This window comes from Castanea sativa, chromosome 8 (assembly GCF_040712315.1).
Source record: "Castanea sativa cultivar Marrone di Chiusa Pesio chromosome 8, ASM4071231v1".
In the NCBI taxonomy this organism is placed as follows: domain Eukaryota; kingdom Viridiplantae; phylum Streptophyta; class Magnoliopsida; order Fagales; family Fagaceae; genus Castanea; species Castanea sativa.
The window spans coordinates 27503194-27530945 of NC_134020.1; the positions used below are offsets into that span (position 1 = coordinate 27503194).

Here is a 27752-nt window from a genome sequence, read left to right on the forward strand (position 1 = left end):
GCATTGATGGAAGATGGCTTATGATATGATCATAATCTCCATTGAAATGCTAATATGTTACATTGGCTTTTATCTCAAATGTGCTACAGCATGAGATGCAAGAGTTAGTACTAGACTTAGACTTTGTATTAAGTCTAAATGAGATGTTTGGTATGAAATATCGTGCTACTAGACGATATTTAATATAAGTCATTTGGGTGCCAAGAAAAGCTTAAGTAGTTCCAATTCTATATCATTTTATGAAAATATTTTCATTTTAAAATGAATTGGAATTCTTGGATGTAGAGATTAAATGTTAATCTCATATGGATATGATCCATAAGTCCATGTTAGAATCATTTGACCAATTCAGATTGTTTTGAAAATAAATTTCTTTTATATTATCTGAATTGATGAGTGAGTTCTACACAACGAAAGACATCCTAAAAGCTAAGGCTAGGATCAATATGATTTAATTCAAATTCTTAGCCTAGACCGAAAGGAAAAGGTGGTAAGAAGAGGAATTAAAATACCAAATAGTTGGGCAAGCTATTTGCCCTAGTAGTTGCCAAAAGGAAATTAGACTCAAAAGTATGACCAAAAGGAAAGTGTTTCCGTTTTGGTAAAGCTAAGTTTTGTCCATGATTATTTTCTAGATGGAGATTTACATGTTTTACTTTTTAAAGAGAAAGTTTTCATCCTTTGGTATTGTATGTTTTTGGCACTTATGTCTAGATCTTATTAATCTAAATGATATTCAAGATTGGTGAAAGATGGGCTTTTAGAACCATTATTTGTTAAATTTTCAATCTATGAATTCTATTTAGAGGATAATATGATCTAGGGTTCCTTTATTGTAAAGGAATATAATATCAATGACTTCTTTAAGTCAGTGCATACATAAAGGAGGAATAAGACTCTTTTAGAAATAGTAAAGTACATGATAAGTATTTCCATTTCCTTATTTCTTTTGGAGATATACTCTATGTATTACTATACATTTTCTAAAATTGATTTCAAAAGTTTGTTCCTAAGACATTTGTCAAATTGTGGATTAGGTAAAAACCTAGTATATGATACTTCCACTTTTGGGGATGTCCAGCACTTGTGCTAGAAAGGAAGTCTAACAAAATGAAATCAAAAGGTAGAAAAATGTGTGTTTATGTTGGGTATCCAAAAAGAATTTCAAAAGATTGTTTTGGTAGTCATAAAAAGATAAGATGTTTGTAAAGTACAAATACAAAGTTCTTGATGATGACTATGTGAATAATCTTAAAGCTATACATAGAATCGTTCTAGAAGAAAAATGTCAGAATTTGTTGTAAGACAACTATGAAATACATTTAGAAATGAGATGGTTGTATTAGATACATCACAAGGAATTATTCTAGATATATAGCTAATACACCAATACAATATCGTAGTGGGAGGATTATCAATTATCAAATAAATTCATACTTTTGGAATAAACTTTTGAAGTCATTCCGCAAGGATATGAATTTGATCCTCGGTCCTACATTGAGGCAATAGATGATATAAATATGGATTACTGAATCAAGGTTATGTAAATAGAATTAGATTCTATTTAAAGTCTAGAACTTGTAGAGGAGCCTAATGGCATTAAGCCTATTGTTCTCAAATAGGTCTACAAGAAAAATTGAGATTGATAGATTTGAAGGTGCAAACCTTCAAAGTCAAGACTAATGGTGAAAATATTTATTCAGAACGAAATGGTTCGACTATGAAAAGATTTTTTCACCAATAGTTAAGTTTGACTTTATCTAGATTCTCTTATCCATTATATTTCATTTAGATGAAATATGACAATGGATATCAAGAAAGCTTCTTTTAGTAGCAATCTTGAGGAAGACATCTATATGATGTAACTAGACTTGTACATAGCAAAGAAACGGTAGTATTTAGATTGCAAGTTCCTTAAATTCCATTTAAGGATTAAAGCAAGCATCTAAATCATAAAATATTATCTTTGATCAAGAAATCAAATTGTTTGATTTTGATCAAATATTAAAAGGCCTTATGTGTGTATAGCTATATAGAATAATAAATTTCTTAATGTATGTTGATGACATTCTAGTCATTTAGAATGATGTTGATTTATTGTCATCAATGTGTTTTTGGTTGTCTAGTCCTGTTTGATATAAAGTACTTGGGAAAGACTGGTCACATCCTAAGAATTAAACTTTGTTATAATTCAGAAATTAGGATGTTGGGTCTATCTCAAACTGCTTAAATAGATTAGATTCTAGTCAAGTATAGCATATAATACTTCAAGAAATGATTCTTTCCTTTTAAGTTTGAAGTTCCTTTATATAGGATTGTGGTCCTAAGACATATAAAAGGAAGAGCATATTAAGACGGTCCCTTATATCAAATAGATAGGAAGTCTTTATACTATGCTACATGCTAGGCTAAATATCTATTTTACGGTGGGCATAGTAAGCAAATATCAATTGAATCAAAGATCATTTAATTTAGTGGGAGTAAAGCATATACTCAAATATCTTATGGGAATAAGGTGTTATATGCTTGTCCACAGAAGTGAAGTTTTGATCATTACTGGATGTGCAAATACTGATTTGTAGTTTGATTGTGATTCATGAAGTTGGACTTCAAGATATGTGTTCATCCTTGGTAGTGAAGATACACATTATGAAGTTGAACTTCAAGATATGTGTTCACTCTAGGTGGTGAAGATACACATTAAGTGTAAATGATATCTTCTCATTAGAGAGATATGAGTACATGAGAAATAGTAGTAGTAGAAAAGATAATTTATGCAATAAATTTGGCTGTAACTTGTTTCCAAGCCTTGCCTTAGAATGATTATGAATTACTCTAAAGGGAAATAAGTGTCAGATATATGATAAATTGTCTTTGAGGGCAAGTGGGAGATTGTTGGGGTTTATGCCCTAAAACCCAATTTATTGGCATGTATTTAATAATTAAATTGTTTAATTATATGAGACTATCTATAAATGAACTAATTCATTATCATAGTCCACGAGATGCATTGTATGTGATTTATGTGAAAAGTCACAGAAGATATAAATCACAAGTTCTTTGTAAACTCAGAAGTTTAGTTCGTAGTCGGTGATGAAATTGGGCGTTTCATCTGCGAAGATTATAACATATCAACTAAGATGATTTGTCTTGATCATGGAAGTGGAGACTTCTAGTTGGTATGTTGATATGTTTTAAGAGTTAAAACATATTGAACTGGACCGCTGTGAGATTTATTATTCTCCTAACGACTGTCAAATGAATAATAAATCTCACGACTTCTATTTACATCAACTCTAAATCCTGAGAGAATAATGGACCTGATCATGAGATGTAGGTTGCTTTGATATATCAGGAGTGAGATCTATTAGTTACGGTCAAAACCTCAGTATGTTGGGCATCCGTATTTAGTGTTGATGGAACATATATTCTTAAGATGGAATTCATAGTCTCTTAATGAAGATACAAAATATTCCCTTGAGATAAGTTTAATGGATTTAGTTATTCAGAGTGTTGGGCCCAACCACTTTAGTAAGGAGTTACTAAAGTATATATTTATGAAATTGGATTTCATGAATATATGACGAATAACATAAAGGATTAAACCGGGTACTCAAGGATTAAGATGTAGTAATCTTCAAAGTGGCAGTCTATATTCATGACTTTGGATTACTACGAATATTTTAATGAAGGGGTTGTATGCATAATAAAGTCTTGGGATATAATTTATTAATAAGGCCTAGAGTGTAATTATATTTATATAGTGGTATTAAATATAATTAATGGTAACTTTGGGCTTGTCAAGAGTTGACGAAAAAGCCCAAGGCCCATTGGAGCTAGTGTCTTATTGGTCCCTTTTGGTCCCACTCCAAGCCACACACTAAAGCCCAATTGGAAAGGCCCAATAGGCCAGCCCAATTAGGTAATCAGTTAGTTATAAAGGGAGAAACATACAGAATTTTTATTAGAAGAGATTAGTGAAATAAGAAACGGTGTGTGAGAGAGTGTAAGACACACTTTCATTCTCCCTTTGAAAACTGATTGAGAGACCACACATCTTGGGCGTAAAGTGGAATTGGAGTGAAGATTAAAAGTGTTCCCAAGTGCTTCTAATATTTGTTTTGAATTTCTCCATACCAAGGTACGCTATCTTGTTCTTAAATTCTGAAATTTACATAGTGCATGTTATCAATCATGAATGAAATAGATCCTAGTTCGTTGCTTCCGCTGTGGGTTTTGTATGAGATACAAAACCAGAATTTTTCCTTCACTAACACCTTCCCATTCCGTAATCTAGCCTCCGGATTTGGTCTTTGGCTAAGTAGATCTAGCTTTATCTTTGTTTTTATTTTGGATAGATTGTAACTAGGACAAAAGACCATGTATATTTGGTCGATTGTAACTAGGACCCAAAGCCATGTAAATTCAAATTTTCTATTAGAACATATGTGATTCATGTTAGGAACATATGTCAACATTTTATGTAATTGGCTAATCCTCCGACAAAACACACTTTACTTATAATTGGGTAGATCTAAGACGTGTTTAATGCTTCAAGAAATAAGGTTTCAAGTTCAAGTGTTAAAATCATGCAAGTTTGTTCAAGAATTAAGTGAAGAAGTGTTGTTCATTAAAGCTCGACAGCTAGTATATATTGAGATTTAAAAGAGTTGTTTCAGCCCAAGGCTCGACAGCAACTCGATAGATAGGGTATTTGTCGAGGTTTATGAAATTTAGATTTTCAGAGCTGATTTTAATCCAATCTGTGAATGTATGTTTGGGCTTTCTTTTCTCACAACCCTAAACATATATAAGGATTATTATAAGGGCTGTCAAAGGTTGCACGAGTATTGAGCAAAGTCTTGTTCATGTAAATTGTGACTAGAGACAGAATTTACCCTAGTTCTTCTTTCTCTTAAAGAAGCTGCTGTGTTTGTACACCATAAGGTTTTATGACCAAGCAACTTCATGATCTTCATCTTGTGATGAACAGAAGAAATTTGCAGCTAACATCTTTCTTAAGTTGGTGATCAAGTCACGTACGGGGATCCGTACATCTTTTAGTTAGTCACATACTGGGAGTCGTGTAATACAAGGAGAGCTGGTCACTACAAAACAAGTCCAATAGGGTATTGGGGTAAAGGTTCAACTGTAGGTTGGTATAAGGTACTAGGATTTCTTTACTTGTAACCGTTTGTTTTAATAATAGTGGATTCTTAGGAGTGATGACTTTAAAATCACTCTGTGGGGTTTTTACCTCAGAGGTTTTTCCCATTCGTAAATAAATCACCGTGTCAAATTTAATTTTCACTGCATTATACTTTAGTTGGTGATTTGTTTATGCTACCACGCTCATTTCATGTAATTATACCTAATGAATTCACTTGGCTAATTAATTGGTTAATTCATCACAAGGGGTCAATACATTCTTGGCCTATCATTTTCAAATTTGTATTTTTTTTTCAATGAATGAGATGAAGCAATTCAGTCATGTATTTGTATATTAGTTTTTCTTATTTTTTGTACATAAAAAATAAGTGAAGACTCCACACCATTTACCCAAAAAGAGAGGTGCCCTAAAAAGCACACCAAAAAAATCTCTCTCTTTTTTATGGGGCACTCTCAAGCGAGGTCTCTCACAAAGTGGTAATTGGAAAATTCAACTTGGGTGAAAAGACGAAGGACTCCAAGGTTGTTAGGAAGTTCCTACAATCATTGCCGGAGAGCTTTCATGCCAAGGACACCACAATTGAAGAGAGCAAAGACCTTGATGAGATAAAGATTCAAGAACTCATTAGTTCTCTTCAAACTTATGAGCTATCTCTACCATCACAAAGGAAGAGCAAATCTCTTGCTCTTAAGACGATCAATGAGAGAGTCGAAGTGCAAGATTCCTTGGATGAGGATGAGGTTGAAATGGAAGTGGCATACCTTGCAAAGAACTTTCGTAAGTTCTTAAAATTCAAGAAAGATGGGAAGACTTTTGAGAAAGGTAAATTCTCAAATTTCAAAAGGGATAAGAATCTTCTCCATCTCAAGTAGTCATGTGCTATGAGTGCAAAGGGCATGGCCATGTGAAGAAAGAATGCACCACTTATTTGAAGGCAAAGGGTAAAGTCTTTGTTACTACCCTTAGTGACTTGAATAGCTCCAACTCGGATTCGGATGGAAGTTGTGACGAAGAAGGAAACTACTTCGCTTTTATGACCATTGCACCTGTGGACTCATCAGAAGATTTGAGCATTCTAGTGGAAGAGCTTGGTGAGCACACCAAAGTGGAGTCTATGGGGGTTAGAGAGGAATTCAATGATGAAGATGAAGAATGCAGCTATGAAGGAGCAAAGGGATTGCAAGAATCCTATAATTCTCTTCTTGAGAAGACCGGGGAGTATGCTAGAGTGGCTAAGGTAGCCATTAGAAAAATGAAGAAAGCAGAACAGGATTACAAGAGCATGCTTGTAAGGTACAAAGAGACAAAATGTGAAGTTGAAGCAATGAATGAAGAGCTAACGAATGCCTATTTTAGGATCAAGTTCCTTGAGCTTGAGGTTATTCAAGCTAATGCCAAAGTGGAGTATGTTGCTTCAAAGAAACTTGATAAGGTGTTTGCCTATCAAAACCCTCTTCCAATAGAAGTGGCTTGGGATATACCGGTGAAAGTAGCTTAAGTGCTAATATGTCTAAGGAGATGAACTTTGCTAAAGTCAAGGAACCAATGGTACCAACTCCACCTATTGAGAATGTGAAGGTTAAGAAGAAGCCAAATGTGATTGGTCAAAAGGTTTTGACAAAGCCTCCAAATCCATTTGTGGCCAAACCTAAGACAAAAGGTAAGTCTCTTCTGAAGGCCCAAAGAGGTCCTCAAACTCAACACTTTTGCCACCATTGTGGAATCTAAAGGCATACTAGGCCAAATTGACACAAGCTTCAAGCCTTGAAGAATGTGGGCCCTCAAAGGTAAAGAAGGCAAGGAAAGGGGAATTGGAACCCCAAGCAATCTAAAGGGCGAGAAGTATTGGTGATGTGATGAAGATGATAGACACCATCACTTCGTGTTTGGCAAACTTCACCTTAAGGTTTGAGAATCGCAACTCAAGTACCCATTCCTTTAAGGATATCACCCCAAACACATGTGCTGTGTGGATGAAGAAGGGTACTCATGCATAAGCATTAGAACATGTTCATGCATCAATTATTTCGATTTGTTGTAACATTGTTGGTTGTTTGCTTATGTTTTCATTCTAGCATGTTTTTACTATTTTTGTTGTTTAAAAAGCTTTGAATTTTTGTTTCTTTTTGATCAATCTTTACTTGCTTTGTGTTAAAAATCCAAAAACACATAAAAAGTAGAAAATCCAAAAAGTTTGATCAACATTATTGTGTTTTGTCACACGCATGTTTAGCCTTGTACCTCAGTACAAATGGCTTTGTGCATTTACGAGCTTAGCTTGTTCTCTATGCACTTATATCATTGTGGGAAAAATCTTGACATCTATGTGATTGTTGTAAATAGATCTTCAAACTTGTCATGAATGATTAGCTAATAGTTTTGTTGATCTTGAGACATGCATAGATTTGTGCCTATATATCTTCCTACTCTTTTATGTTTTTGCTTTATAGATTAACCAATGTCAAATCTTGAAAAGAGATAATGAACTGCAAAAGTCATCGCACATACTAGTATTTGACTAGGAGAAAGGGAAAGTGACTTGTTTTGATAATGTATGGTGCCTAAAAAGCCAAAGGCCTACTCTCAAAATTGAAATATCAAAAATTTCAGGCATCAATCTGAAAAAGAGATGTATTGTTCTAAAATGATCAAATGTTATGAATTGTAAGAAGCCAAAAGAAATGCTTCACAATTATGTAATCAAGTTTTGTGGGAGGTCATATATGCTCATTTCTATAATTGAGATTGGTCACTCTACTTAGTGCTAATCGTGTATGCCTTGGTTGAATTGATCATTGAAGTTTCATGTTAAACTAAAGATCATCTCACATTTGGTACCTACACACATCACACATGTCTATGTTCAATGAATGTCTTATTCATTTATATGATTGTACTTGATTAAATGTGTTGCATATACTCAATCATATGTTGATCAAACACAAAAAGATTTTTGAGTATTTTAGTTGTTTTTGGAAAGTGTTTTTGTTTTGAAAATTTTCAGAAAATCCAAAAATTTTCAACCTTGCTTTTTGGCAACTCACTCGCGAGGCCCCAGTCGCGAGCTTACTCAGAAGGTTTTGCGACTCTTTGGCGAGTGAGACTTCTAGTCGCGAAAAAAACTTAGAAAAATTTTCAACAATTCCGGGTTTTTGTCATTTTCACGACTGCTTTGTGAGAGGAAGTCCAGTCGCGAGGTTACTCTAAGAGGTTCATGACTCACTGGCGAGTGGAAGTCCCAATTGCGAAAAAGACTTAGAGAAAATTTTCAAAATCTTGCACAAGGGATTTTGGCGACTCATTTTGGCAACTCAGCTTCGAGTCATGTGAGTCATGAAAAACACATGTTTTGCACAAATAGGGTTAGATCTCAGACAGTTTTCAAAAAAAATTCAGTTTCCCTCACATCACATGTAAGCCTCTTTATCTTTTCCGCCTCTCCCTCTCCCAAAACCGCCATTTTCACTCACAAAACCTCTATTTTCTTCTTCAATCCTCACTTAATCTTCAAGAAAAGGTATGGATTTTCGCTTATTTTCATTCCATTTCAAGTTTCACGCCCTAGTTTTCTTGGATTTGTTGTTTATATTGAGATGTTGTGATATGATTGTTGAATATGGGTTTTGATGTTTTTGTTGAGTTTGATATATGGGTTTTGTTGGGTTTCATAATATAATGCTTGTTTTACATGTTTACATGTTTGTTCTTCATATTCATGCATTATGCTATGATTTGTGTTGTGTTGTGCATACCATGTTCATGATAAAATGTTTATTAGATGTTTTGTGTGTATTTTGGACTCCATTGAGTACAAAGATTGTGGGGATATTCATTTTTTCTTAAATTTTGAAACATCAATTGATTATATGTTTTCGTACATTGCCCCTTGCATGTTTTCATGCCCTAGATACACACTTTTGCATATGATGCACACACACACACACACACACACACTCTTTAACATGTTGAGTGAATAATGCAAATGATTCAATCATGATGTGATGTTTAACATCTATACATGTCAATTTGTTTTTGAATTACTCTTTAAATTCCAATTTTTAGGGTTTTAATTCAAATTTTATGTTTTGGTTATAACTTGTTGCTAATCAAGTTTGTTGCCATTTGTTTCTCGCCTTGCTCTTTGTTATTACATGATCTTTGTTTGAAGATGTCTCCCTTTAAAAAGTCAGCTATTAAAGGAGGTAGCAACAAGGGAAAAGAATCGGTAATTGATCTCAGTAGCTTCTCCTCTAAGTCAAAGAAGACTCGATCTTCAACTGGAGTTTATCACAACACTTGTTTTAGATCATATGCCACATGTAAGTGCATGATTTGTAATCGGACCCAAAACGAGTGATGGGCTCAAGCCCAAAGAGCCTTATACAATAAAATTTGTAGAGTATGGGTTTGAAACCTAAGTTAGGGATATTGGAAAGTTGATAAACAGGCTAGAATGCCGCAGTCTATGCAAGTAATAGATGAACGCGACAAAAATCCCTCCTCGGATGTAAGCGGAGGACAATTTGTATAGCCTTTCTTTCTCTAAGAAAAACATTACAATTTTTTAGTTTCCAAAAAGGGACCTCCTCCTTTCTTTCCTTTCTCATCTTCTTATATCCTTCTTCTTCTTCCCTGTTTCATCCACGTGTAACACAGATCTTCCCCCTGGATACTTGTCCTATCCACTACCTTCTTAAAGTCTTCAAATAATAGCTCGAAGGCAGAATACTACTGTTCAAAGGTCATTTCCCCATTAATGAGACCAGAGAGGTAGATGCAGGGCCTTTAATGCGGTGGTAACAGCTTTTTCCTCAAATATTTCTCTCACGTTCCTGCTTCTAATGGGTGCTTAGATCACGCCTTTACCCAACAGATCATCCAGAATTCAGTCTCTAAGCCCTTTAACAAGTCCCATGGCCTTTACTGGGCTTGTCCGAGGAGATACTCCACCTCGGACTACTCCTCGAACCATTATAGTGCGGACTAACTTGTGGGCTCAGAAGACTCTGATTGAACAGACTTATACCAACTAACCAGGCCCAAGGCCCAAACGTGCCTTTAAGAATTTTTACCCCCACACCACATATCAAGCATATGTAAATCACTTCAAGGGTGCCCCCATGTTGATTGAAAGGGTTATTGAGCAAGCGTTTCTTCTAGATATGAACATTCCAAAATGGTTCGCCTCTAAGGATTAGAACTACCTTCTATCCAACTTTGAAGATCCGTATGAAGAGCTTGTGAAAGAATTTTTTTGTAAATGCCCTTTTTCAATGGCGATGAGCTAAAATGTTGGGTAAGGGGAAAGGACTTTACGCTCACACCTTCCTATCTTGCTATCATTCTGAACATCAACCGACCAGTGTTTGTCACACCACCAGTGTATGATGAGTTGGAACCGGATCTTGACATGCTTCGGGATGCTCTTAGAGAAAACTTGGAGGTCTCTTCTAATGGGAAATTAATCAGTGTGTCATCGCTATCTCCCGAGTTGAGATTGCTCACAATAATAATGTTCCATAATCTCTATCCTCTCTCAAGCACCAAATACATGAATCTTGGTCAGACTCTATTTCTTCATGACTTGATTACCGATGAAGAAATTGATATATGTTCTCATATCTTCCACATTTTGAGCAAAATTACTAGGAACTGTCTTCCTTTTTGTTGCCTCATCTCGAAGATATTAAAGCTCAAAGGAGTACACACATTGGAAGATGAGTACTTTCATCCTATGCAAAGCCCAATCAATATTTGCACTCTCAATGCTATCATAGGCCACAGCCAAAAAAAGGTCAAGCAAGAGAGTAATGCTCCTTAAGGTGGTACAAGCTCTAGCTCACACTCCTATGATCAGAAGTTGGACAACATAATCACATCTGTGCAAGACATCAACACCAAACTATCCGGCCTTGCATCTATCATGCACTCTCAGCACACTCGATTTGACACAAAATTCACCTCTCTTCAAATTCAATTGGATCAAATCCAAAGAAAGCTAGAAAAAGATGATGACTAACTATTCCATGACAAAAAGGGGGAGATAGTGCTCATGTTAGCTGGAGAGCAATGATAGAGGGAGAAAGAGCTAAATCAAAGGGGGAGCAATGCAAGAGCAAGAAAAGCAAACTACAACAAGCTTATTCTTCCTAGTCTTTGCATTTTATTTACATTTCCTTCTTTTGATGCTACTTCTAGTCTATGTTCATAGTCTAAACTTATGTTGTGTACTTGACTATCTTTAATATGCTTTAATTTGTACCTTTGCTTTTGTAACTTAGTACTTTTAGTTAATGTTTTGCATTTTCTTTAGTACTCCACTCTTGTGTCCTTGTTGGATCTTGTATCCTTGATGCAATTGCCTTAGTGTTCTTGCATCGATTAAGTGTTGGACATGCAAATGATACTTTGCATTGAGCTTATTAGCATGCATGTCCAGATGTTCATTCACCGTGTGCATGTTCATTGTGGTCACTATTTATAGTGATTGTTCTTGTTTGGTCAAGCTATGCTTTATTGTCATATTCATTCCTACTTGATCGCATTGTGCTTGCTCTATATGCATTCCAAGATTTTTGCTTACAATGAACTTTTTGTGATATTGTTTTCAAAAAAACTTGTCCATATGGTTTAAGAACTTCTCAGATCTAGATTTAGGTGTGAGTGAGTTTTGGCAACTATTCCCAACTCACAATTTAAGTTTAGATTCTGTTTTAGGGTTTTGTCACGGAATAGCCAAAGGGGAAAATTGTAAGGTTGAATTTATTCAACCATGTGTTAGCTTTATTCCATGCCAAATTTGTTTGTAATTCAAAAATAAGATACCCTGTATTTAGGTGGGAATCATGTAAGGGTTGTATGTGAGAAAGTGTGAAGAATTCAAGTGTGTGTGCAATCAAAAGCATTCTTGGGACTAGTGAATGGTGACTCGCCTGAAGTGCCACACGTGTGAAGCATGCAGGAAGTTAAAGGGTCATGACAGCTGGAGCACTGCAGGATAAAAAGTACAGTCTGGCCAGTCAATTATTTGGCGACTGGAACTTGCAACTTGCCCCAGTCGCGAGTGAGTCACCAGAACCCCCTATTTTGTAGAAAAATGACTTTTCACATTCCCACACATACTCTACTATAAATACCCTTATACCTGTGAAATGTAGAGAGCTTCTAGAGATAATTTTGAGAGATAAACCCTAAAAAACAACAAGATTGATTCATCCACAATCTTATACTTTTGATTCTCCAAATCCTTCTACTTTCACCCTCTCTATTAACATACCCTTGAGAGGACCTTTAGCCAAATCTTTATCTCACCATACCCTTATCAGTGAGAAGGTTATTTGGTGCTTGGGAAGCAGTTCAGAGAAAACCAATTCATTTGGTTGATGCAATGGCCATTATTGTGGGATTTGGAAAGCTAAAGAAGACACAATTAGGCTTAACCTTGTTGAAGCAAGAAGCTTGGAGAGCTTAGGTGCATTGGGTAGATTAGGCTTGGACAGTCTATTGCTATTCGTGTATCTCAACTAATTTTCTGGTGCATCATTTTACCACTTGCAGGGCGGCGGAGAGGTTTTTCGCCGAGTTCTTCAGTTTCCTCTTCAATAACACATGCCGATGTTATCTTATGTTTGCTTCTCTCTAACCCTTACTTTTTGCCTTTAATTACTGCTGTTGATAAGCCAAGAATGCATTAACCTCTTGTGATTAATTAATTGATTAATTACCCAAGTTTATTAATTAATCAAATTAACATGCAATGTACATGGTAGCACAAACAAATCACCAACTAAAGTATAATGCAACCGAAATAAAGTTGACACACTGATTTGTTTACGAATGGGGAAAACCTCCATGGCAAAAACCTCACCGGGTGATTTTAAGGTCACCACTCCTGAGAATCCACTATTATCAAAACAAGTAGTTACAAGTAAAGGAATCCTAGTACCTTATACCAACCTACAGTTAAACCCTTACCCCAATACCTAATTGGACTTGTTCTGTAGTGACAATCTCTCCTTGTATTGCATGGCTCCCAATTCGTGACTAACTAAAAGATGCGTAGATTCTAGTACACAACTTGATAATCAACTTGAGAAGGATGTTGGCTGCATAGTTCTTTAGTTTATCACAAAGGAAGATCACGAAGTTGAATGGTCACAAAACCCTATAGTGTACAAACACAGCAGCTTCTTCTTCAAGATGAACTAGGGCAAACTAGGTGTCTGATCATATTTTACTTCACACTTGTGCAATTGTGCTCTTAAGCAACCTGTGATGACCCTTAAAATAATCCTTATATATGTTTAGGGTTGTGAGAAAAGAAAGTCTAAACACATACTCATGGGTTGGATGAAAATCAGAACAAAAAATCAATTTTTCATAAACCTCGACGGATACCCTATCTATCGAGCAGCTGCCGAGCCTCGAGCTGAAACAACTTTTTAAACCTCGATAGATACTAGCTGTCAAGCTTTAATGACCAGAAATTCTTCACTTAATTCTTGGACAGACTTGCATGGCTTTAACACTTGAACTTGAAATCTTGTTTCTTGAAACATTAAACACATCCTAGATCTACCCAATTACAAGTAAAGTGCGTTTTGTCAAAAGATTAGCCAATTACATAAAATGTTGACATATGTTCCTAACATGAATCACATATGTCCTAACAGTTGTGTTGTGTTTTAATTATGGCTTAGAATAGTTTGTTTGTTTGAGTATAGTTTGTACTTATCATTCTGCACATATGCTGTTTGAGTATAAGCTTGTGTTGATTATTTTGAAATTGGGGGTCTAAACATTCACTAGTGTTTTACACACCAAGTGAACTTTCATAAATCACACGACGAGGCCAAGTGATGAAGATCACTAATCTAAAGAATGCTTTTCACTTAACGAGGCCTAATGATGAGGCAAGCAAAGGAGTTCCTAAGAATGCCCACCTGTCACTTGATGAGGCCAATAATGTGAATCAGGAATCGAATGACGATCCAAAAATAAGGAAGATCATAAATAGCTCATGAACATCCTTGCAAACCTAGGAAAGGTAGACATATACAAAAAGGTAATGGGAAACTTAAGCATTAAGGAATGAAATTGTCTGAGATTGTTAAAAGCCCAAAAAAATATAGGGCACCACAAAATATACTTAAAAAAATGGACAGATAAAAGCAAAAGGTGGTCAAGCAGCTGGAACATCATCTCCACTAGCAGGTCTAGGGGCATCCTCCCTGGGCTTAGGCACGTTCCCCTCAGTGACAGCAGCAATAGCTTGAGCAACCTCATCTGCCTCCATCTCTTTGTCAATCAGCTCAAAATCTAGGTTTTCCAAGACAACCCCTAGATTATGCTTCACCAAGTACCACTTTAGGAGCTTAAAGCCTTTATAGTACCAGATAAAAAGGACATTATTGTACTACTCAGTAAGCTGGAATGCTTGGACGGCTTTAGCAGCTACAGTCTTGACTTTCTTATTAGTCGTCTAAAGTTGCTCATCTTTTTGCATAGTCAGTAGCTTCTCGACCCTAAGCTCCTTAACCAAAGCTTTGACTTTCTCCCTGGTAGAATTCCCTTCATCCATAGCCGAGATGAGCTCCTTCCTTAATTTGGAACTCTCCGCTTCCAATGTCTCCACTTTGGAACTAGCCATGACCGCTTTCTCTTCATGAGTTAAGTACTTCGTGGTAATGTGGATCGTCTCCCCCAACACTTGGCAATCATAAATATGAGGACGAATATAACATACCCCAGGGGCAAATGCACGAGTAACCAAAAAAAATACCTAGACAAGCTTGTGAATATGATGATTCACAATCTCATTAGAAGAAACCCAAGAAAGTTCCTTGAGATCATCAGGAGTGACGACATTGTCTGCCCTCATCAAAGCCATGCTAGCCCTGACCTTCTCCTTCCCTTTGTCTCCACCCTTGCGCCTCTTTGGACAAGGAGTGAGTTTCTTCAGGGAAACAGTAGGAGAGGTAGCCCGGGTCTCTTTAAGAACAAGAGCAAGCAAGGTCTTCTCAGGGACCTCATTTTGAATCACCCGTACCCCTTCTGGCCAATGCTGGAAAGGGGCTCATTCTTCTTCACCTTCGTTCGAGTGTACATATCATGATTAAATTTGTTTGTCATCTCTGTAAAAAAATAAAAAAGGGAGAAAGAATTAGCACCAAGCAAACCAACACAGAACAAAAGACTCATGCAGTTGAACTTACTTTTCTCTTCTTTTTGTATGGCTTGCTAGACAAAAAGAGAGGGCTTAGGACCCAAGAAATGGTGAGCTAGAGTCCGAGGGTCAACAAGGTTGTCAAAATCTTCAATCGTCTTCGCGTACTCAGTGGCTGCTTGGATGCACCCCTTAAGCCTAGTTTTTCTATCCCAAGGCACAAGCTCATAAGACCCAAACTCCTTTGAATCTTTCAATCGATACAGGTGAATGAACTCATCCACCTTAATCATATCCCTTTCGGTGATGATCGTCCATATCTCCATGCAACTAATGACGATCCTCCACGAATTTTCCATAAGTTTCCCAGGAGCAATATTCAGGTGATGGAAGAGCTCCTTGATGAAAGGATGGACGGAAACCGAAGGCCACATAAAAAAGTAGCCTTATAGAAACACACCTCATCTTTAGCATAGGTGCAAGACTTTTCCCCACATGAAGAAGATGAATTCTAGTCTCATCAAGAAACTAAAACCTATCCCTAAACCTATTGAGAGTATCCTCATCTAGAGTGCACTCTTCCTTAAGAGCGTGAAAAGACCTAGTTTCTCGAGAGGAAGATGGTTCAAAAGACGAGGGCATTGAAGCAGTGGTGTCTGTCTCTGCCTCTACGGGATCATCGTTGGTCGATAAGCCCATTTCTAACTCACTGGACCTCACCTTAGACCCCATCCTCTCCTCGATAGACATCTCTCGCAAAGATTGAAACCAATTTAAAGATTGGTGTAGCAAAGGGTACAAATCGGCCAAAACCAATCCTAAATTACTATCCTTTGGAACAACACCCTTAGTTAAGGGGCAACAACCACCAGAAGACCCAAGAAAAGTCCCTAAGCGAGCAAAGAAAAATGAAACAAAAGGGGAACAATGCCTAACTTTAGAATAATTAACCATTAATTAAAAGGAAAAGGTAAAATACTATCCTCAAAAGGGAAAAGACTGTACCTGAGAATCGAGCTTAGAGGAAGAAAAATGCAGAATAAGAAGAGTAGAATAGGAAGGAAGGAAGGAAGAAGAAGAATTTTAAAAAAGCTTCCTCGGAAAACCAAAACAGCGGGAAGCTCAAAAGTTTTCTCTAGAAAAAGCGCCACTACCAACCAATCAGAATACGACACATGGTGATGACACACACAGGGCCGTCTTGTCACAATAAATGCAAAGAAAACGGAATCTCAAAAGGCACAATGCAAAATATGACCCTTCATATTCCTAGGTTCGTCATCACTCATCATGACAATTGCAGAATAGGGGGGCAGCTAATGAACCAAGTAATTCTCTTCGTCCAAAAAACCCACACTGGACTAAGAAAAGCACCATTAAACGGACATTTAATGGGAGACCGTTACACACCAATAAATGCAAGAGATATGGCCTTTGGAGGGGACATCAAGTCACCTCATTAATGCACCAGAAGATGTTACGAGAGGGCATTCAAGCCACCATTGAATGCCACCAATAGCTAGAAGGGAAAACCCTATATAAACAAATATTAGACTCCTAGAAAAGGTATACACATATACATTTGGATACTAAGAGACCTATGTACTTTCATTATATTGGCTCATTCTACCCTATCATCATCTAACTTTATCACCGCGGGTTCAGTGGTCGGCACCACACCAATGACTAATTGAGCAAAGTACCATCTCTTGATCTTGTGCAGGTTTCCTGAAGTATCAACAACGCATTCTATCTTAACGAACATAAGTAGCTGACGATTTTGGCATCATCAGGTACCTTTTCATTTAAAAGGTATCTTTTGGTCTAAAGACACTTTTGATATATATCCAATATGAAAGGTTATGTCCCTTCAATAGACACATTTTCATCAAAAGATACTTTTAATATATATATATATATATATATATATATATATATATATATATATGGAACTTGAATTTTCACAAAGAAAATTCCAAAATCGAATTTTCCACTTTATTCATTTTACAAATGAATACTCTCCAATCTTATAGCATTATTTATAACCTATCATTGTATATACCTCTCTCTCTCTCTCTCTCTCTCTCTCTCTCTCTCTCTCTCTCTCTCTATATATATATATATATATATATATATATATATATATATAACATTTAATAGTTTGAGTCAGAGTGGAGGATGGTAGAGAGGGTGTCAAGGGCGAGGCAAGTGTGGGATGTGGAGATTGAGTGTGTCGCGTGGTAGAACCTAAGATCTCAACCTCACTTAAGAACTTAGACTGGCATTGTAACCAGCAACCACTTGGTCTCCTTGTGTTTAACTATGATCTATTATTATATTTATTTTATACTTACATGATTTATAATTTCTCAACTTATTATATCACCTCTCTCTCAATTTATTAAATATTTACTAAATTTTTTTTCTTTGCTAAAATTACTTGTGATTTAAGAATAATTCATTTGCATGGGAATTTACTGAAATAAGTAAAAGAGATTTTTTTTAATTAAATTAAAATGATTCCTACTTGAAGGATAATTATACAAGCTTATTTTCATGTTTATTTACATTGTATTATTTTCTATTAACCTTATAATATCATGAAAATTTATTTGAAAGTCTGTTTCAATTTTTTATAGATTTTTTTAGTCAATTTTGCTAATATTTACAAATTTAATATACATTTATTTATATTTTAATTAATTACTAAATAAATTATGACATCAATATGGTTTCATCTTGGTTAAATCTTAGTTTGATCTTAAAAACCTTAAACTCTCTATTTTTTGGTCCTTTGAACGGTCCGAATTTTAAAACTATGGTTTTGAGTACCATAAACAATGTAGGTTATACTTTTGCCTCCTTTTTTCAACAAAATTGGCATTTCTTGAATTGAACTTCTACAATCAAAATCATAATAGCCAAACTTGCAACAATTCTTGCCTTCTGCTTTTAACTTCATATCTCCTTTCGTAACTTCGGTGTGCTTCTTCTACCATGATCACGAACCTTTTTGAATTCTTTGGCCTTGGTCTCAAGCAATCCCTTGTCACTTATAGAAAGTTTTTCATGTAACACTCTCTGTAGTTCCACTCGTACTTCTATTTAGCCTTTATTTATGGGCTTGCAATGACACATGAGTTCATTAATATTTATTTGTCTCCAAGTTCTTTGACACTTCAATGGCTACGGCAACATGTTCATTTTTGCTCCAAAGAGTGAAGGATCTTCTCAATAATAAGGACATCTTGAATATCTTTATCCGTTCTCTTTATTTGATTTGTAATCACCAATACTATTTGTGAAATAGTCTGACATTGACTCAAACTCCTTCATGTGATGTACAAACTCTTCTCTTAGTGTTTGAAGGTGAATCATCTTTACTTTATTAATATTGTGAGAGGCTTCGGAAATCTCCTATGATTGTTTTGGGTGGTTGCATATGTACCTTTCTCAAGCATAACATCATTTAGCGATTGATAAAGGAAAATACTAATAAGTAAAAAAGTAAAGTTAAGGGTAAGCCCAAATAAAATTTAGTAAGAATTTATCACATCAATAGTGTGTAAAAATGTAGTAAAATAGGTGGTTGTAGCATTGCTCATTGATAAACGGGTGTAAGGACTTGTTAAACCTGCTTACTAGCCTTCACCAATGCATCTATTTGAGTTGGATTTAAAGTGACTTCATCTTCCGGCTCCACTTACACTATCGCCCCCATGCATCTTGTGATCCAAGCAAAGCCTCTGTTCAAAAATTGCTCAATTTTCAAAATTACCTTGGTGAGGGTGAGGCAATTGGAAAGGAAGCATCCCATTTATTGCCATGTATATCTTTCACAATTCCATGGCTCTACTACCACTTTGTTGAAATTTGAAGGTGTTAATGCTTAATAGGAAAAAAAGAAAAACAAAAAAAAACATTAGAACACTCAAATATTTATTTTGAAAGCAGTTAAGAAAACTCGATCCTTTTCGTTTTTTCTTGGCTTACTACATTTGAGTAGATTAGGTAAGTATTTATAGGCTAGAATAAGTACATCTAGAATGTTCATAATTAATTGATACATGCATCACTCCAAAACATTCATACAAATTTCATTTATAACTGATAAGGGTGTGCATGGGTCGGATTGGACAGGTAGAGGACAATATTTTTAACCAATCCGCCAATGGCAGGTTAGAAATATTCCAATCTACTGCCAACCCACCAATCTATCAATCTAGCGGGTTGGTTAAAAAAAATCTTAATAATTTCAAATATGTGGGGTGAGCAGGTTGACAAATTCAACTAATTAAATGAAGTTATTTCAATTAAATTGGATAATTTTTTTTTTTTTTTTGCTCTCTCAAGTAAGAATAGAAAATAAAAAATTGCAATTTTTATTTAAAATAATTACAAATGTTACATTATTTTTTGTTAGAATGACTGAAAATTTTATTACACTAAAAAAAAAAATCTTAGAATTTGGAAATTAGATGTGTACACAAAGTAAAAAAAAAAAAAGGTTAGAGAGAATGGTTGGAGTACATTAAGGAAGAGAAATGTGAAAAATTAAAAAATTAAAAGAAAGTGCACGGGATGAGAGAAATAAAGTAGGTGAATATGTGAGGGAGAGTTTTGCATATATATATATAGGTGGGTGGGTCAGGTTGTGGTGGGTTAAAAATATCTTGACCCGCTATTCAACCTAGCCCACTAAATTATCCACTTAACACACCCAACTCAACCCGCCTCACTTAATAGACCCATACGGATTAATTAGGTCAGGTTGGTGCAAGTCAGGCAAGTCGGTGAATTAGACCCTTTTCTTTTTAGCCCTAATGAATGGTACTAAATAGTAAATACATTTATGAAAAGATATGTTTGAAAATTATGTCAGTTTTGTGTGTTTGTCTTTTTAATTGTGTCAAAGAAAGTAGAACTTTAGAAATTCATCATCCTATCAGTTCTTGGTCTTGGGGCTTATCTAATGCTCTCATTTCATTATTTTTAGCACGTTTCCTCTTTCACTTGATGGTATTTACAATTAATTAACTTTCTATTACTGATATGATGCCATTGAATTCTGTACTTTAGACTTTTGAGCCAGGGTGAAGAAAGACGCAAATGGTTGAAAAACAGAATATTAGAAAATGGTATTGCTCTCGGAACATAAGACGGGACTCAAAAGGGTTATAATTTCATCGTATATGTCCTTTTATGGATCTGACTGGATTGAAATTTGACACACCTGACTCAAGGATCAGTTATCTCTCTAGATTATACTGAAGCAGCCGCCCACAGTGTCTCATTGAATACATTTGGCTAATTTGGCTGTGTCCAAAAAATTCAATTTTTCTGCAGTTTTGGGTCTTACTGCAGTCTAGTGCGCTTGGAGGCGCGCTTTAGAGGATCCCCAGAAAATTTTATTGTTATTATATTAAGCTGTTTTATAGGAAACAGCAAAAAGTTGAAGTATCCAGTTTCAAACATTCACATATAGAATAGTTCAGTTGTTTCATACATGGGGAAGTCAAGAGACAACTTCCAACAACCTTTTTGATCACCAGCCGGGTGACTAACATGTTGGTTAAAGAAAAAACTAGTGTGTACAAATTGATAATGAAGATCTTGACTTGCGTGTTTGGTATTTCTTTTTTTTTTTATACGATATGATACTCCATGAAGTTTTTATTCAATTTGATATGTGCTACTAACGAATTTGAAAAAAAAATTGATTTGTTATTTGAAATCTTGTGACTGCCAGTCCAAAATGAAAAAAACAATTAATTAAAAAAAGAAAGAAAAAAAAATGTTGGGTATCATGTGACATGGTAGAATTTATTATGGGATTTGATGTAAACACTATCTTCTTTGATCCCATCACAGTTTAATGTGAAAAGTTAAAATATTAGAATACTATAGTGTTCATTGTGCAATGAATTACTAACAGATTGACGATGTTACTATTACATGTAAACTTGTTATTGCAAAATTATATATAAAAAGATGTGGGTGTGGTAAAATTTCCTATATGTATTATATATTTATTAGTAATGCTAGGATTATAGTTTTTAGTATTGTATGAAACATAATATCAACTAGAAAAGGTAACTTATCATAGATATATTTTGATTTTGTTCATGAATCATACGACACAAGTGCATATCGTAAGAATTATAATGTATCATAAAATCAAGCGAAGTTACGATACATTGACATGTAGCTATAAATTGAGTTTTTTTTTTGGCTACAATTTGTGCTTTGATTTGAGTCCAACAAGTTTTAGAATTCTTTTAACACAAATTATTGGGCTACTTGATTGTGTCCAATAAAATAACATGTCCATGTGGTTTTCTTTTTCCACATCTCTTTCTTCAACAAAATTTGGAGTACACACTTGACTCTTTAATTTCATATTTGCAATTTTTTTATACTATGAACAATGTATTAAATGACAATATAATTATTTTTATTTTTGTTACTATTCTAATTATAAATCAAAGAAGTTGGAATGCCAAGAAGAAATATATATAAAAAAATTTATTAGAATAAATAAGCAAGAAGAATTGGTAAACGTTGATGATAAAGAAGAAAATATATATCAATAAAGAAATAATCATGTATTATGATAAACATGATGATAACATTGACTTAGATGAGTTAATTAGACAAGATGATAAATATGATGAGAAATAAATTATAATATTGGCTCAAATGTAATGTATTATCACTTTTGAGATTAATCAATTTGAATGTGAATGTCATAAACATATGTTAATTTGATTATTTAGATAGCTTTGTTACATAAGTAATATTAAATTAGTAATTAGTTGAATATATTTCAAATTTATAATGAACATAATTATTTATATATATATATATGTATGTATATTTATAATTTTCTATAAAACTTGTATGGAATTTTGTGACTTACGATTTACAATACAATACCCAATACGAAAATTCACAATACGATTTATATTTTGACAACAATGGCTAAGGATACAACAAATTTTAATCTTTTTCATATTTGTTAATGTATTACAATGTGATCAAAATATTACTTTCACATGAGTTCACCCTAGTGCATGATACTTTTACGTGAAAGACATTTTACATCGCACTAAAGTCTATCACTAATTCATTTTAATTACAACATGTCACCCAAGGCTGCTCTAAGCTTCTTTGTACCCCCCCCCCCCCCCCCCGCGCTGCGGCGGGCGGCATCTAGCCCAAAGTCTAATTTCATTTTAATTACAACATGTCACCCAAGGCTGCTCTAAGCTTCTTTGTGCCCACCCCCCCCCCCCGGGGCGGCGCGGCATCTAGCCCAAAGTCCTTCATTACATAAGTAAAAGGGCTCCAAAGATTAAGTTATAGAATGATAATTGATTTTCATCCCTAGAAATTTTTTTTTCTTTTTTGGGTGAAGAAACAAATTGTTAGGAGGAGATGACTAATGTGGCTTCCCTAGCTATCTGAGTGTAATCATAATAGCTCCTAACCGTTCCCGAACTAAGATCTCATTTTGATGAAGTATAAAAAAAACTGATACAATGCTAGTGGAGGAGGGCTGACTTGAACCCAGGAGCAAAGTATAAAAAAAACTGATACAATGCTAGTGGAGGAGGGCTGACTTGAACCCAAGATGCTCCGCATGGCGGTGTCTTTTTAATTAGCCTATGTCCCCAACCAAAAGGCCATCAATGGTGTTGGTTTCATCCCTAGATTTATTGAATACTTATTGACTTGAGACAGAACAATGGTGAGACACACGAGCGGGGGCAGCCACATATAGACAAATTTGTGTAAGTCATAATACAGAAAACCATCTAGCTAGATACTCGGGTGAAGAAGGATTCACATCTCTCACAGTGTGGCATATATGTTAAATATTAAGTGCCAAATGTGCAAACCACGAGGGCCAAAGTGAAATGTCAACATAATCTGCTCATCATTTCTTGTATTTGGTAAGCGGTGTTGATTCTCATATGGAAAAAGACATGCATGCGCGAGAGAGAAGCTCGATTTAACGTGTAGTTTTTCATTTTATATATATATATATATAGGGGTGTTTGGTTTGTCATGATATTATATTATACTGTAATATTACATTATTGTAATTTCAATACAAGAATATAACTTTATATTATTTAGAAAGATAATAAGATTAAGGTGATCTGATATATTTTATAATTTTATATTATAATAATATTAGAAAAAATAAAATAAATTAAAAACTTTAATATTACATAATTATAATATGCATTACATTAAAGCCACGTCACAACAAATCAAATGCCTTAAGTTTCAAATGCCCTTAAGTTTTAACCTGATGTTCGTATTATGACTTTTCCCTATGCAATCACATACGAACGAGTACTATACTACAGTTGTGTACAGCTGAAAACGACGTAGTGAGGAATTCATTGCTATTTAAGAAGAGCTTAGCTCCCACTAGCCTTTGCAGATTGTGCATCAGCTTGGGTTCTTTAGGTATGGCGTTCTCTTTATTATTATTATAATTTTTTCTTTTCAATACTATATTCAATAAATTTATTAGGTTTTATTCGTATTCAAGTTGAAGTATTCTTGCTTGGCCTCTTGTTCGACATTACCTAAGTTTCTGATGAGTTGAGGCTATCAGACTGAGGAAATTAGTATGTGTTTTGTAGCTTATCAGAGAAAAAAAGAGAAAAGAATCAGTGTAATGATGTTATGCATGTTATTAAATAATCACTTTTTCTTCAAGTTGTTGGTGGTTTTGTTATACTAATTATTTTTTGAGCGATGCTTTTATCATATTTATGGTTTTCAAAAACGTCTATATTTTAAATAAGTTACCGTGTTTGTCTACAATACTAGAAAATGTTTGTAAAACCACTTGCTCAATAGATTGTTTTTCCTCACAATTTCACCTTTTGATGCAGTACAACCATTTCACTTGGGATCTTGAGTCATAGAAACATCCGTAAGGCAAGGGATAATGGGCTTAACATTAGTTTACATAACTTTCCTCCAACAGCTAAAAAAAATTGCATAGCTTTTAACTTCTACAATTGATTCTAGCTTTTCTTTTTAGATCTTAATTTGCATTTCATGGCATTTCTACAAGTAAAATATACCTATTCAAACATAGTTTTGTGTCTTTTCTGAGTGAAAGACTAGTATTTTTGTCAGTCAGCTATCTGAATCTAAATTTTGCTAACTTCTTTAAACTAGAAGATGCCATATATCTCTCTATATATAATAACTTCATAAATGCTTTCTTTTTGTTCCAACTGATCCAGGCCCTAGTAAATTTAGTTCACCTTCACACATGGCTTCCAATGAACGGTGCTATTCTTCAGAAGAAAGCGATTCCGCTGATGCTGTTCTGAACTACATAGGCCAGATTCTTATGAAAGAAGGCCTAGAGAATGGAACCTGCATGTTCCCTGATGCTACTCTTCAAGCTGCTGAAAAATCCTTTTATGATGTACTTGGTGAGAAATATCCATCCTCAATCAACCAAACCCCTAGCTTTTGCAATTGTCATGGTTGTAAAAACAATGTCACTGCTAACAACGCTGGTGAATCCAGCTCGGTTTGTGATCTTTGTCAGCAGAAATCCTGTTATGTTCTAGCTCCACCAGTTGAGTACACCTACCAGTCCATCTCAAGCTCCAGTATGCAGTCGTTTAGCCCTCCAAGCAACTTTTTCAGTACTGTTGGTGATAGCCAATCCTTTCTGCCATGTAAGGATGCTGCAAAAGAAACTGGGGGATTGCTTCCACAGGGTAATCGTATGAATTTATTGGTGGAGAAAGGTAAGAAGGATCAATCAGCTAGTAGACTAATGGAATTGAAAAAACATCATCAACAGCATCAAATTGAGTGTGAGCCACGAAGGAAAAATAAGCATTTGGCGGTATATAATGAAGTACCTGATGAGCCATCAGAAATGTTTGATAGAGTATTGCTATTCAACAATGAAGCTGATGAGTCCGCAGTGTATAATCCTGAAGCCTCACAAATTGGACTAGGAAAAGGCTCCAATTGTGAACCAACTCGCCGGAGAAAACGAGTTAATAAAAAAGATTTTGTTGATCTCAGGACTCTACTTATGCACTGTGCAGAAGCAGCGGGAAACAACGATCTAAAGGGTGCAAATGAAGTGCTATTGCAGATTAGGCTGCACGCTTCTCCTTTTGGTGATGGGTCTCAAAGGCTAGCCCATTGCTTTGCTAATGCCCTTGAGGCACGCTTGGCTGGCACTGGAAGTGAGCTATATGCAGCACTGTCTGCAAAGAAAATGTCATCTATTCATATGTTAAAAGCTTACAGGTTATTTGCTTCAGCCTGCCCTTTCATGAAGATCTCATATTTCTTTACAACACAAATGATTATGGACCTGGCAGAGAAATCAAATAGGCTTCACATCATTCATTTTGGTATTCTGTGTGGTTTTCAATGGCCTGCCCTTATCCAGCGCCTCTCAGAAAGACCCGGCGGGCCTCCTGCGCTACACATTACAGGAATAGACATTCCTCAACCTGGATTCCGACCAGCATCAATGATCGAAGAAACAGGCCAGCGCTTAGCTAATTATTGTAAGAGATTTAATGTCCCTTTTGAGTACAATGCCATAGTACAGAAATGGGAAACTATCCAAGTCGATGACCTCAAGATTAACAAAGATGAGGTAACAGTTGTTAACTGTTTATACCGTTTTAGGTACCTACTTGATGAGACGGTAGTGGTAAGTAGTCCTCGAGACACTGTTTTGAATTTGATTAAGAGGATTAATCCAGATGTATTTTTCCATGGGATTGTTAATGGGGCCTATAATGCACCAATTTTCACTTCAAGGTTCAGGGAGGCACTGTACTTCTTCTCTGCAGTGTTTGATATGTTTGATGCCAATGCATCCCGTGAAGACAAGGAAAGGATTGTGTTTGAGCAAGAAATATATGGAAAGGAGGTTTTGAATGTAATAGCATGCGAAGGGGCAAAGAGGGTTGAAAGGCCAGAGACGTACAAGCAGTGGCAGGTAAGGAATATGAGGGCTGGGTTGAGGCAACTTCCATTGAACCAGGAGATCGTCATGAAAGTGAAGGACCATGTGAAGTTATGTTACAACAAGGATTTCTTGGTGGATGAAGATAGCCAGTGGTTGGTACAAGGATGGAAGGGGAGGATACTCTCTGCTCTCTCGTGCTGGAAAGTTGCCTAAAAGAGAGAATGCCATTGGTTCACGATCAACATTTGTCTTTTCCTTCTCTTAATTACGGGTTGATATTCTGTCTTAGAATTTTTATAGTTTTAATTGTGTTTATTTATTTTCCTCAAAAAAAAAAAAAAGTGTGTTTATTTATGGTGTCGCATCTATAGGACTTATTAGACATATGTCGTGCAGACTTGCTCACAGATTGTATTTCATGTATATGATGATACATGCAAAGTGTGCGGATCCTATAGTTTTGTGGGTACTTTTACACTCTGTGAGTATGAGACCATGTATAAGATTCCTTCCTCGATCACTCTTTTACACTTGTATTGCATGCATGCATGTGCTAATGATGAGATTTTGTGTTATATAATATGTTGTGCTTTGCTATGTTTTTTCCTCATTCTTTCTTTCTTCTTCATGTTAAATTTCTGGTTTGAGGCTATAAATAAATATTTACACATTTCAGTATTTTACACAAAATATGGTTGCATTAATTGCATATATGAGTTATTAGCAGCTTATGGAGTAGGTCAAAATGCAAATTACCTTCAATAGTTTTCTCTCACGCAAATATCAAAAGATAAAGACAATAAAAAAAAGTAACCTGAAACGTTTATACAAATGCCAGAAATCATTTCAAATGGGCAATTAAATGCAAAGGTTTTTTTGATAATTCCATAGTTGGGGCATGGGGTAGGGTATTTGAACCCCAGACACTTGGGAAGTGTCAATTGGATTACAAAGATCTTAGCACAATTAATTACCCTATATTCTTCAACCTTTGTAACGTGATTTTTTGTTTGAATGAATATAAATCTTCGAACTCTCTAATCTTCGAGACGTTTTCCATCAAACTCACAGCCTCAACTCAAAATAATTCCATCAATCAAACAAAATGGAAATAAACTAATTTTCATTTCACCTCAATCTCTGCTTAAAATATACCTGCCTCTATAACCCTTTTTTATTTTAAGGTTTTTTGAGAATCTGGCTCTATAACTTATTAACTTGTACCAGAGGAGTAGCAACTGGTTTGTTTTTGAGTGGAAAATTGACTGTAATGATGGGAATTCTTTCTATTTAGAATTTTAAGCAGAAAAAATCTATCTGAGGTGAAATGGATCTGGTCCATTAAAATACATTTTTAAGATAGAGTTTTACTTTAACCTAATCTAAATGTATATGTGTGTGAAACTCCCTCCTGAAGACTTGAATCTCGG

General features: G+C 35.2%; 1 protein-coding gene across 1 annotated transcript; it reads left to right on the forward strand.

Annotated features, from left to right (window-relative positions):
* Positions 1-24639: 24639 nt before the first annotated feature.
* Positions 24640-26539, forward strand: LOC142608436 (scarecrow-like protein 14). The gene has a single exon (XM_075780215.1). The coding sequence runs from the start codon at positions 24640-24642 to the stop codon at positions 26533-26535; it is 1896 nt and encodes a 631-aa protein (XP_075636330.1). The 3' UTR covers positions 26536-26539.
* Positions 26540-27752: the final 1213 nt, after the last annotated feature.

Bases quoted from the DNA above. Each gene is read 5' to 3' on its own strand.
- LOC142608436 (XM_075780215.1), top strand. From the start codon at position 24,640: ATGGCTTCCAATGAACGGTGCTATTCTTCAGAAGAAAGCGATTCCGCT.